General features: G+C 39.4%; 1 protein-coding gene across 1 annotated transcript in view; it reads right to left on the minus strand.

Annotated features, from left to right (window-relative positions):
- Nucleotides 1–14,501, minus strand: part of LOC124554738 (F-BAR domain only protein 2-like) — a 280,178-nt gene that overhangs the window by 187,033 nt on the left and 78,644 nt on the right. The window contains exon 5 of the mRNA XM_047128385.1: nucleotides 14,034–14,132. Coding sequence (XP_046984341.1) covers nucleotides 14,034–14,132 — 99 coding nt within the window. The remainder of the gene's footprint in view (nucleotides 1–14,033; nucleotides 14,133–14,501) is intronic.

Consider the following 14,501-nt stretch of genomic DNA (forward strand, 5'->3'; position numbering starts at 1 on the left):
TCCTGGTGTGTCCGCTGTGCCGTGCGTGTGATCATTGCTTGTACAGCCCTCTCGCAGTGTCCGAAGCAAGTATGGTGGGTCTGACACACCGGTGTCAATGTGTTCTTTTTTCCATTTCCAGGAGTGTATTTCAAATACGAGATATCTGAAAAGATTCCTGAAAGCTTCAAAAATACTTTGGAAAAAATTTCACTCTTGGTTCCATTAAAACTGACCAAAACTGAATGCAACTATAAACCAAATGATGCAATTTTAAGCTAAATCATTAGAATGGAGAGAGATGATAAGAACTCCCAAGAATCCGGAAAGGGTACAAGAAAATATTGTGAAGTTCTTATGGCTAAATCTAGACAAATCTTTACAATGGAAGGTACATTCTTAGACATAAACCCCAGCTGCCAGCTGGCTGCCACTGAGACTAAGTTGGAGTTGTTCACTTTAGGAGGCAAATATAACTGGCCACCCCTCAGAATTCTATGTCTAGCAATAGGCACGCTCTGACAACATTGGAGGATGAATAGGTGTACGGAGGGAGTGCTGTCATTCTTCACGAGTTGCTACAGAGCTCTACCTGCTTGTGGTCTAGTGGTAAACATCATGCAGTGTAGACATGATGATGCCATTTCAACACCCCTTTCGCCAATTTTTTTTTTTTTTTTTTTTTATCATATTTAGGGTACGCACCAAAGTTTTGTCTGATGGAACCTCAAAGATAATTCACTTCACTATCTAACACATCGTCCGCCACTCGTTGCCTCGCAGTAGCGTTCTCGCTTCCCGAGCATGGGGTCCCAGGTTCAATTCCTGGCGGGGTCAGGGATTTTCACCTGACCCGAGATGACTGGGTGTTGGTGTGTCATCATCATCATCATCATCGTCCATCATCGTCCATCCATCCCCCTTAGAGTCAGAGGAAGGCAATAGCAAACCACCTCCATTAGGACCTCGTCTAGTACGGTGGTGCGGGTCTCCCACATCATTCCCCTACGCTCTGTCAAGCAGCATGGGACTTCATTTCCATTCCATCCAACAGACCAGTAATGGCACAGCTATACCCTACCTGCTGCCTAATGCCAGGTGTGGTCCAACCAGCTGAAAAAGGTGCATCCATATGAGTGTCTTATCAACTGTCATTCTCTTATTTACAGTTCTACTATTTACCTTGCAGTTACCTATGAGATGATACACACTTTGATCTTATGAATGTTGTTCAAGAACTGCAAAATTGCATCGCAAATAAGAACAGGGTATTAAACAAAAAAGATATGAATAGATCAAGTGAGATAATTCTGTCCATCCAGGAAGGAACTTTTTGTTCTCAGAGTTACCAAACATATTCAGCATTACTACCAAGATTCAGTTATACTAATAGCAGGAAGTATAGCAGCCAAAGAGTTCCTTGAGTCGTCTGTGAAGTGACTACACATTCTGTCTCAAACACATGGCTGCCAAGGGTCAGAATGCCAAAAATGTCACCGAGTCTTATTTGTGTTTCTGTAATTAGGTTTAGGGGCTAGAGCATAGTTACTAATAATACTCAGGTGTACTGTCTGCAGATCAAACATCATACACCAAGAACTGTCAGAATTATTAATGTTTTTCTGTTTGAAGAGCAATGGAAACTAAAAAGCTGATCAGCAAACATGTTTCATATTTCTGGAGCATCTCCATTTATAGAATTATAAAACAGTTTTCTTGAGATCACTGTCCTTGACACTATCCCCAAAACAAAGGACCAGACAGACAACAAAGCAGCATTGATTGCAAAATGTGAACATCTACAGTGAGACTCCATTACTTATGGATGATAAAGTTTCAATCAAGAAAAGCTACTGGACTGGAAACCACATACAATGACAGAAAATGTAGACTCAAAAAGCCATTGACAATTAAACCAGCCACAACTAGTGATGCATCACAAATATTAAAATTCTCTCATTGCAGTAGTATAGGCAAAGGTAGAAAGAAGCAGGCTTCCCACAACATAAATGACAAGACACGTTGTAATTTAGTCAAAGTAACCTTGTTGCAGTCAAAAATCCAATTTTCCAACTAATTGTCACTTATTAAGCATGGACTGTTCAAAATATTTCACTGAATTTACATGTAAATATCTAGTGAATGTAGTAGGGTAATAAAGCTCCAGTCTGGAAGTCCGTCGGCTATCACTCAGTTGCCAGACATTTTCTGGGTGGTATTTTATATATAATCTTTTTTTTTTTTTTTTTTTTTTTTTAAGCTAATACTAATACTAATGATTTTCAAACATTCGGCTTGCTATCTGTGTAATAGCACTTTAATTGCATCCTTTCCTTACCCATTGTTTTGTGATGCCCTTAATTTGCATTGGATAAGAGGAACATCCAGAATGTTAGTTTTCCTATGTTGTTTCCTTTAAAGCAGATGTATTTAGCTGGGAAAACTGCACGTGCATTACAGCTCTATGGCAATCAAATACCGACCGGACAGGTCTTGCCTGGTGCCAGTACCCCTAATGGTGTCTCTTATGCTGCCTGCAAGTTTCGGTCAGTGATAACATTCCTTAATGCACAAAACATAGCACCCACCAAAATTCATCATCAGCTCTGTCAGGTCTATGGGCATAACATCATATGCAAACAGATGGTATGTTGTTGATGTAGGCTTTTTCAGAAAGACATCGAAAGTTTCCACGATGAAGAGCACAGTGGGCAACCACCCGTGATCAATTATCACCAGGTTGAGCTGGTGCAGCAGCACATCCTGGAGAACCCATCGCTTCAAGATTACTGAGCTCAGTGGCCATTTTCCACAGAAATTGTCACTAAGCACCTGCTATTCAATAAATTTTCTGCAAGGTGGGTGTCAAAAAACTTGACAACTGAGCACAAAATGAAATGCTTTGGAGCAGCACTGACATTTGTGCAGTGGTACTGTGATGACAGTTACATGTTCCTCAACAGGATTGTCACAGGCGATGGCACATGGATCTCAGTCTTTTCTTGCACCTCAAGAAATTCCTGTCCTATGGCCAGCGTTTTGATCATGACGAAGAGCTGAAGACGATTGTCACACGTTGGTTCCATTCACAAGCAGCAGACATCTACGACACAGGAATACAAAAGTTGATCCCACGATATGACAAGTGTCAATTTTTCTGGTAACTATGTCAAAAAATAGCTCAAAGGTTGCTGTACTAGGTGTTAATAAACTTTTTCATATAACTTTTTTTTTTTTTTTTAATAGGGACACTTACTTTCTGGATGCTCCTCGTACATGTGAACCACTGAGTAGCGCCTGTATAGTCAGATAACTAATGGTCAGTATGTTTAAGAACAGCGTAAGCAGGACAGCAGTGAACTTATTACTTAACTAACTTTAACATATAAAATGTGTAGTGATTGTCAATTCAGATGCATAGTAGAGGGTAATATTTGATAAGGAATTATCAGCAGAATTAATTTAATCATCACAAGAACAAACTCATGCCTACTTGGTGCTTCACGTATTAGATTGAGCAGACTGATGGTTGTTTCCCTTGTAACGTTGGGATTTTTTTGTTCCATTCCCTGCTTGCTCTTGAGGGAAACATGAGATGGTGCAGCAAGGCGGGTGTTCCTCATCACAAATTGGTGTATAAAATATACTTGCTTGCAGAGCACGATGAAGTAAGTAGAACTTAATCTGTGATGTTGCCCATAAGAAGCATAGATGCCTACACGCTATCTTTACTTAGGTAGTCAGTGCTGGAGTCCATCGAATTCACCGTGTATTCATACCATTCTGATCATACAGTTGTTACTATCATCTACTGGCAACAATTAGAAAGTAATTGTTACCGATGTTTTGCCAAGAAAAGCCAAAAGTGCTTTATGAATGAGAACTTCTATTTGCTTTGCACCTAAGACTGAAACCCAAAAGACTATAAGAAATTAACAAAACATAGTGAAGGGCAGAGCTTCTACTTATTTTCTTGAGTTCTTGCAATTTTTGATGGGGGCTATGCTTTGCGCATTAAAGGACGTTATCACTAACTGAACCTTGCAGGTAGCAAGAGAACGAGTAAGACGCCATTTCGGGGCATGGCTGCCGTGCTACTGGCACCAGGCAAGACCTGTCCAGCTGGTATTTATGATTGTCACATAATAGACCTGCACCACATGTGCAATTTTCCCAGCTAAATATGTCTGCTTTAAAGGAAACAACATAGAAAAACTAACATTCTGGATTAAAAAAAAAAAAAACAGTTATATATAAAATACCACCCAGAAAATGTCTGGCAACTGAGTGATAGCCGACGGACTTCCAGACTGGAGCTTTATTACCCTACTACATTAATTCACTAGATATTTACATGTAAATTCATTGAAATATTCTGAACAGTCCATGCTTAATAAGTGACAGTGAGTTGGAAAATTGGATTTTTGACTGCAACAAGGTTACTTTGACTAAATTACAACGTGTCTTGTCATTTATGTTGTGGGAAGCCTGCTTCTTTCTACCTTTGACTAAACAATGGATATGCTCCAGAAATGTGAATGACTTCTGCTGATTAGTCTTTTTAGTTTCCATTGCTCTTCAGGCAGGGAAAAAAAAACAAAAACGAATAACTGACAGTTCTTGGGGTATGATGCAGCCTGCAATTAATTACGATACTGAGAACACAAGTCTCGGCTCATGCGTCACCATACTGGGACTCTGTTATAAAAGAGGCAGCCAAGATTAGAATGAATAGCAACAATTTCAACAGAGACCAGGGCTACACACTAAGTAGGGCATGGGAGCAGGCTTTGGATTTTGAAAGGAAGCAACAGCGGATGCTTAGCGCTTGTAGGGAGGCGGGAGCGGCAGTTTCAAACTTCGCGCTGGACCCTCGAATCACCTGACGTCACTTGATCCCACAGCGGGCCGGAGCTGCTATGAGCTGCCCAACTCGCCTTCCACGCACGCATCATTTTGGCTCTCTCTGATTGGTGACAGCAGCCATAAAGGTAGGTATATAAGTGTGAAATAGTGCCGATCCCTGCAGTCAATAGTTTTACTCCTGATGACAATGGAGCTAGCCATCAAAATCTTGATAATTTTATTGGAATTGACGCAGCTTGAAAACCAAGAAGATTTTATCCAGTCATGCCACCGTGAAAGACTCTGAAGACACATTACTGACATATCTTCTAATTTTGCCTCAGAATGGTGGCTGGTCTCTGCTGGTGGCTTGAATAATGAAATTAAAGACATTGGAATAGTAATGCAATCAATTCATTAGTTGTAACATATACCCACACCCTGATCCTCTCACTACAGAGGACACACTTTGAATAGTGAGCAACAATGCAGACCATAGTCAGTGCATCTGAGTAATATTATTAACTACGTTCCATTCCCTAAATCTAGTTACATAAATGTGAATAAGACTCAGTGACCTATACTTTTGGCATTTTGACCCTTGGCAGCCACGTCTTTAAGAAAGAATGTGTAGTCGCTTCACAGCCAACTCAAGGAACACTTCAGTTGCTATTCTTCCCAACTGACTCTGGCAGCTATGCTGGATGTGTTTGGTAACTCTGTGAATGACATGTTACTTCCTGGATGGCTATATTACTTGATCTATTCAGATCACTTTCATTGAATAACCTGAGTGGTTGGCATGTAAGGTGTGAAATAACGTTATTAATTTATGGTTTTGAGTCAAGGAAAGTAGTTTGATGTGGAAATTGCAAATAATCTCTTCTTTTATCAGGGTGTATATGTGGACAAGGAAAAAAAAAAAAAAAAAAAAAAAAAAAAAAAAAATCCCCAGATTTTTCCCGGCTCTCCCGGTTAAAAATACACTTTCTCCCAGGTGAAAATACACTTTTTCTGTTTTAAGTGACAGTATACTTTCCCTCGGAACTGTAAAATTTGTCAATCATTTGAATGGTTATGGTTTTATGCAGCGGCTTAGGATTTCCCAGCACTTTAGAAAACGAAACACATGGGAAAAAAACTTGTTTTGGAATGTTCTTTGATGTGCAGCAACACGTACGCTGCATATTTTCGTATTACGAAAGTATAAATTTACGTTCCACCAACCACCTCATGTTACTTTCCGAAGCATTGATATCGAGATTGCAATGTGTTTTTGTAAGCCAGTCATAGCTCATGTCACGTGATCTTGCCAGCCGATAACAGCGGATATTCAGAACATGACACGTGATATAGTCAGCCAATAGCAACATCACTGTTACGTAGCGCAAACACAAGAACAGGAAAAGTTAATGCATTAAATTAGTATACATTACGATTAATAAGCTACAAAAGAATCTAAGCTTTCACTTACAATGTTGATCTTTTTTGTTAGTTTTACACTTTAAGATACATCACACAAATGTGCCAGTAAAATGTTTAATACTGACATACATCTCTGATCTTCTGGGCTAGAAATTCTTCTGAATGGCTTTTCATCAAAGAGTTGATTTTTAAATGAGAGTCAAACGCTCTGCGATTTAAGAAATTCATCGTACATTCTAGCACATAGTTCACCTCCCTTAAAAGGAAATTTACTTAAAAAATAACGCTTTTCAAACCACAATTCGCAATATTTTCCCCGCGATCTGTTAGAAATACATTTGTCGCAGCAGTTGCCAGAGAGCGCCAGATAAGAGGCGTCACCACACTTGCACAGCTACGATGACGTAGAAAGCATGTATGTTCGTAAAACATTAAAATATCTTAAATTATGTAATAAAAGAAACAAAACATCACAGGATACTCCAAGAGCATCGGAATTTTGTGAACCATACTGAAATGAATAATTAGCTTAAAGTGCACATTCGTATATCCAGATTCCCGACGAAGTAGGCCTCGACCTGATATTAAGCTTTTCAGGGTGGTTTTCAGGATGTAAATTTTCTTGGAGTACCAGAACTGTATTATCTCATGTTTGGTTCTTTATTATGGCATAATGCCATACGTGCTAGAAGATGAGAACATGAACTTGAAATGCAGTGAACATTTGAAACTAGCCAATAGTGTGGAATTAAACACTTCGTTTCAAATAAATTGCCTGCCTCAGCGGAAAAGATAAATAAAAGCCGAATTTCTTTAGCAAAACGAAATAAATAACTTCATTGTTCTGCAAGGCGATTAATGCTTGACTGTCAGAAAGGTGGAAATAAAATAAAATCTAAAACTAATAACACATTTTAGCCCTCCATAATTATGTGAATGTATTTTAATTCACTTGATAGCTCCCAGCCACAGAAATCACTTTTTTTTCCATTTAAGGTGAGAGCAGTAAGCAAAGAGGAAACAGCAAAATCACTAAATGTAAACACTGATCCACTGATCACGTGCAGACTACACAGCCCCCCCCCCACTATAACCCTGACTGCTCTGTGCAACAGCCCCGGATCTATGATATTTCGAACCGGGGCAATACTAGATGGTGGCCGTGACCGAGATACGGGCAATCAGATCTAATATCAACAACGAAATCTTGTTTATTTTATTTATGAACTGTCAAATTTCTACACTGAGACAGCAAGTAAATGCAGACCCTTTCAAACTCCGATGAGAGTAATATCATCCTAATTCATGCTGAAATATGCTCATTCATGTTACAGGCTTCATGGTTTATTACAACAGACTTTTGGTTTATGGTTTCCGTAGCAAGCAACATTTCATTTGTATTAGTACAAAGCATAATCTAATAGCGTTTTCCATTATTTTACACCAGACAGGAATTAATCAACAACAGACTATTCTCTTAAATTATTAAAACAGACTGACAATGCTCAGGTAATTTACAGATTCCAAACCTGTAAAATTGTACATGATCTGAGTTAAAGATGTCGTCAAACCACGTTTGAAGTGCATTTTCGTCCAGAAAGTTATTTTCTTGGTGGTAAACATGTGAGGGTATAAGATCAGAAGAATAAGTGCATGACGGACGACTTTTGAACTCCTGGATAGTTTTGTATGTTGAATCAGCACAATACATTATCCTACAGTAGCAACATGTGGTGCACTTTTGTAGGTTGTTTTTATTTCACTGTGACTGAAAGATGTGTTAACTGTTGGCAACAAATACTAGCTGTGATATGCATGCCCCTGGGGAGGGGTTTGTAAGGCACAACACCACCTTTGAGCCACCAGATGCACAATAGTACATTCAGACTGACCTTTGTTTGAGTATTTGTCTTTTGTTAGAGCTCAGATATTAATTCTGTCTTAAGAAGTTAACTTAATGGCATCATAACACATCACCCGTAACAAGAACACAAAGGAGTTTTCAGTGAGGGAACTGATGACATTCAAGCAAAAATGTACCAATAGCCATCCCTTCATCTTTTGTTGCTATGTGTTAAACGATCTAGTACTCCTACTCCCGATATGTGTACCTTGCATATTGAATGCAAATGTCACACAATGTTTAAATGGGCATAGTTCATCACATATACCTGTTCTCGAGACTCCCTGAATTTGGAAAATCATTCATGCTGCAATAGTCTTTCTTGAAAGAAGAAAACCCTTTTCCAACATGTTTTCTCAAAAGCACTCAATACAAAATTCCAAGCTGCCTGTGTTGCCTTCAACCATCTATTAAACCTATAGCGAATAGTATGTCTCACACGTTAGACCCTTTCCCATTTGCAATGCTATTTTACAGTTCTTTAACAACATTCATAATTTTCAAGCATGCACCATCACACATGCAACTGCAAGGTAAGTACAGGAACTGTAAGTAGAAAATGAGCTTGGTAATACATTCACTGCGCCATGCCATGTTTGGCTGGTTGGACAGGGCCTGGCTTAGGTGGCAGGTGGTGTGTGGCCAACAGCTGGTGGCTGCTGTAGGCAACTGTTCTGGTCTTGACGCAGCCACAAACTGTTTGGTGGAACTGTTTCTGGAAGTTCTTTCTATTACTTGTGTGTAGGACAAAGAAGTGTGTCATCTCTAGGGTTTCATCTTACAGAACTTTAGCACATTTAAAAAAATAAGGCAACGAAGGGTCTTGAACTTGCAACCTCAAATCTATACTACACGATGTTTACCACTAGACCACGAGCAGATACAGCTCTGTAGCAGCTTGTGAAGAATAACAGCATTTCCCCCCACACATTTCCACATACTGCAGTGTTGCTAGACCATGCATATGGCCAGACTTGGAATTTTGAGGGGGGTGGCCAGTTATACGACTGCCTTAAGTGAATGTCTCCGGCTTAGTATCTGTGGCAGCCGCCCAACGGCAGGTTTCATGTCCAAGACAGTACTCGTAAACTAATTAGAAGGAACCTGAAAAGTTCAAATTTTGGAGTAACTTTCCTGACAAACTATTTCATACCAAGTTGTACCCAGATGTTATCTCTACGCTAAGTACTTGTCTGTTCTATCTATGGTTCTCAGTGCACGTTGCACGACTACAAATGCCCACAAAAGTTGAAATTAATATTCAGCAGATTTTGTAATTATTGAAGTGAGTGGGGAAAAGAGAGAGATTCTCAGTTCAGAGGCAGAAAAATACAGCTGTTTCTCAAAAAAAAAAAAAAAAAAAAATCATTTGTTGAAAGCTTAAATGCAGCCAAAAGAAGGAAGACACAACACAGGAAAAAAACTAAGTTTTTCCAAAAGCAATCATTCCAGTCAAAAACCTCCCCAATCATCATCTTTTTTAACAGCCAATTTCAGGTCACTCAGGCTTTTCTTCAGGCACGTAATGTGACAAACTTTTAAATTTTTATGTCTAAGCACTTACAAACAAATCCACATACATAGTTGCATGTTGAAGTGCTGCTTCCAGGACAGTGAGGTGCACCGGCCCCGTACTGAATCCACTCAGTGGAGTAATGACGCCGGCCAGTGTGCCAGCCAGCCAGCCTGGATGTGGTTTTTAGGCAGTTCCCCACATCCCACTAAGTGAATACCAGGCTGGTACCTAAGTCCCGCCTCAGTTACACAATTTGCAAACTTTTAGAAAAATTTTGCTCATCACTTTCACATAACTAACACAACTCGCAGACATTTGGGTACACACATTCTGTCCCACAGGTAATGGGGTGGTGACAGAAACGGCATGCAGCCAACCCTTAAATTAATCATGCCAAATCCAATCCTAACCATAATGACCCTATGCAAATGTGGAAAACGTGCACAAGAAAATGAATAATAATTATCTACAAACAAACAAAAATCAGACTGAATTTCACCTAATATAGGTGCAAAATTTTCAGGACCCTATTAATTAGCAAATAAACTGAATAGATTAGCATCTAAAATGTGTATCTTTGGTGCCAAAAACATGGACACCAAAATAATAATATATCACAGTTACTCTGAATAGGTTACTCGTTTATGTCCTAATTTCTTGGGGCATCCAACAAATGTCACAAGGCTCCCAATATTGCACGAGAAAATAATGAGGAACATACGTATAGCCAAACTAAGGATAGCTTATATAAATATGTAGGCTTCTGCTGCTGGTCTCAATCTCGCTAAAATCCTTCTAGGTGCACTGCTGCATCATCTTACAAAAAAGACTGAGCCCTGAGGGATGTCAATGCAACTTAGCCACAATGTCTACTTTAGTGTTTAATCTATCTTATAAGATGAAGCAGCAGTACAAGCACGAGTATTTTAATGAGAAATGGTAACTTGTTGCCCACTGTTAAAGAATTACTTTCCATTCCTTCCCAGTGAATGTATGAGGTCTTGATTTTCTTACATACAGGGTGACAACTGTTTAACCATATGAAATAAGATAGTCATAACTTCTGCACAGTTCATGTTATGATGTTCGAACTGCACGGTTAGCCACAGGTCACGATGGGAATTAGTATGGCCATGCATGCATGGTTTAACAACAACGACCAATTTCATTTGGATGGGCTCATCAATAAGTAAAACTGGCGGATTTGCAGGACTGAGAATCAGCATTTTGTGATTGTGAAGTCTCTTCAACGAGTGCCTCTGTGGTGTGCTATGTCAAGTCACGGAATAATCGGTACGATATTCCTTAATGTCACAATGACTACCAAATGGTACACGAAGGTTCTGAATACGATTTCATCCCCATTATGCAAAGTGACCCTGATTTCGACAATGTGTAGTTCATGCAAAACGGAACTCGACCCCATTGAAGCACGAGAGTGTGTTACGTCCTGGAGGAGCACCTTGAGGACCGCATTCTGGCTCTGGAGTGTCCGGAGGCCACTGGGATGGGCCTTGACTGGCCACCATATTCTCCAGATCTGAACACATGCGATTCGTTTTTGCGAGGCTATACGTACGTACAGCAATAACAACAAAAACATTGCTGAGCTGTAAACAGCCATTCAGGAGGTCACTGACAGAATCAATGTTCCAACACTTCAGCAGGTCATGCAGAATTTTGCTATTTATCTGTGCCACATCATCGCCAATGATGGCAGACATATCGAATGCGTCAAAACCTAAATCTGAATATCTGTAGTGACGTTAAATGTTGAATAAAGTGTGTGCATACCGTAGTAGTTTGTAACTAATTTGCGCGTTTCCCGCCTCCCCCCCCCCCCCCCCCCCCCCAACCATATACCAGCAGTTCAATAACAGCCACCCTGTAAAAACAACATGCACTCTAAACTTGCCATTTCTAGCACATCTACAGCACTCATCACAAGAATTTTGAACTTCCAACACATTGTTCAAAACACTATGCTCAAAAATCAGAGTACATGGAGTTAAAACCTTACAGCGAACTAAAAGACTGCATGAAAGCAATGTGCGATATTGGTCAACTGAGAAGATTATATTTTTCTCTTCTAGTACAAAAGTGTTGTTGTTCTACGAAAGATGATTGGCACTGAAATTCTTTCTGACAGGTAAAACAACCACCAAATCATTAGTGTTGTTCACAGTTAGTGTTACAGTATTACCAGGCCTGGTAGGACAGAATGCAAAATTTATAGTCACCAGTTCGCCATTGGCGACTGAAAACTGGCAACTGGCAATCCAGGCTTACATGTAAATTTTATTTTACTATCTAAACAATGAAAGACTAGGTTCAGAATTGTACAAATATCATACAATTGTGCACCAAGATGGGCACAGCAGGAAGGAAAATTGTACATAGTATTGACCTATGCCCCGTATATCCCAAGAAAATGTAATTTCTGAGGAATGTAAATGTCGTGTTCCTTCCTCCAAATTGCACAAGTCATCTGCTGCCTTTGGACCTGTGCACAATACACTCAAAGCCAAATACAGAGTAGCACTTGTGTAGAGGTAAATTTCATTCTTTGAGAGGAAGGAAGTGATGGGACTCAGCACTGTACAGGCTACGCATAGGTTTGTCACTGCCAGAACATCCATAACACAACAGATGATGTTAAATTCTTTCACACAGGCTAGCTGTTGTACATCAGCTGCTGCTGAAGACGATATTGCTCCACAAGAGTAATGAGGTAACAAAACTGATATTTCTGAAAATGCGACATTCCTGGACACTTTTTGTTGTGATGCTGACATCTTGATTTCTGTATCCAAAGACTGGTGCAAATGAAATACTTATGAAGCAATAAATGTAGGAGCAAGCAGTGACAATGATGAAGAGTGAAAAGATTATTTTTTTAAAAAAGTTAAGCACGTGTTCTATGGAAAGTGTAATAATTATATATTTACTGAATTTAAATTTGTGGCACAGGATATACATAATTTTGAAATTAAATAGCACTTTTATTGCCTAAACATGTTTGAATTATGAGTCTGTATCACTCCTTTCTTGTGCTCTGCCAAAACACGCATTTAAGGAAAAACCCTATTAAAGGAAAAAGTATTTGGCTTTATAGAGGCTCGTTAGAAAGGGGTTTTATTGTTAACATCAGAAAGGGTCAGTCAGAAGGGTTGAGTGACTGAACGAAAGTCGAATCACTGTATGTCACCTGAGTAACAAATCCATCGGGGCATTTCCACCATTTTAAAGCTGCATAAGTCGATTGTTGGTGATGCGATTGTGAATTGAAAACATGGAGGGACAACCACAGTTAAATCAAGACCAAGAAGATCTCATGTACTGACAGATGGGGAATATCAAGCACTGCAGAAGGTGAGAGAGAGTCAGAGAGATAGAGCCCTGAAATAAGAGAAAGGAATCACACTCTAGTTCCATAGTGTTATCAGTATTAGGACAGCAACTCCATGTAGCGAGCTGCAGGGGGAGGGGGGAATAAAGGTATATGGGGTACACTGAAGTAGTGTAAAGAGTGACACCACTGGACAGGGAATGGCTGGAAACGAGTGATATGGAGCTATGAATCATGCTATGCCCTGTGGCAATCTGATGGACAGGTTTGAGATGGACAAATGCCTTCAGAACGTTACCTGCCATCACCTGTAACATCAACATTGAGAAGTTTATATCAAGAGTATGGGGGCAGTTCAGACATGCCAATTGATTGTATTAGTATGACAATGCACCCTGCCATAAAGGAGCATCTTTGAGGTAACGGTTTTTGGACACTAATATTTCTGAAATAGAATAATATGATAAGAATCCCAACCAGAACCCAATGGTACACCTTTGGGATGAGTTAAAATGTCGACTCCGTTCCAGCCCCCAGCTATCATCATTACCTTCTCTGGTTTCGGCTGTTGAGTAAGAATGGGCAGGCATTCATCTGCAGACATTCTGGCACATCAAAAACTGTCCCCAGAAGAGTTGAAGCTGTCATAAAGGCCAAGGTCGGCCATATCCCATTATTAACATCCACTAACAGGTGCTCGGATACTTCTGATCAGATAGTGTAATAACAAGAAACAATATTAACCTTTCCCTCTCCTCTAAACAAACTGACACTATAATTTAATGTTGTAAAAACATAAACAGTTAATCTATCTGATAAAGTCCTGGGCTGGCGTCTTTTTGGTATACCAAATGAATTTGTAGTACTCACGAGGGGGGACCAGTCGTCAATAAAACCAACAGTCTGAATATAATGTCAAAATAAAGTGAAAATAGTGGGCTCAAATGTTATAGGAATGACAGATACCTATTTGACTATCTATCCACAGTGACATCACTACACTAAGAGGAACATACCTGTCCAATGAGGTCATGGTTGTGCTGCAGATCATCAGCGTAAGTATTGAGAAATTCTTTCATCTGTTTCACATGAGCTTCCTCAATTTCTTGAAAATGCTTTAAGAAAAAAAAAAAAAATGAGAGATTAAGTGAACTCCTATACTAACTTTAAATGTACAAAGTATATTCTTACTATAAATAAACTACATGCTCGATCAGTCACTGAGTTTTTTTTTATTGTTAACAAACACACACTGAGGTGCCAAAACATTATGGACATCTGCTTATTAGTATATTGGTCCACTTTTGGAAAGAAATACAGCTGCTATTTTGCATGTCATGGATTCATGAAGCCCGTGGTAGGTTTTCACAGATATGTGGCACCAAATGCCTATACACAGGAGACGCGTTTCCCTCAAATTATAGGACAGTTGTATGTGGGCACATAAGTTTATGATGATTATTATTATTATTATTATTATTATT

Source organism: Schistocerca americana, chromosome X, assembly GCF_021461395.2.
Source record: "Schistocerca americana isolate TAMUIC-IGC-003095 chromosome X, iqSchAmer2.1, whole genome shotgun sequence".
NCBI lineage: Eukaryota > Metazoa > Arthropoda > Insecta > Orthoptera > Acrididae > Schistocerca > Schistocerca americana.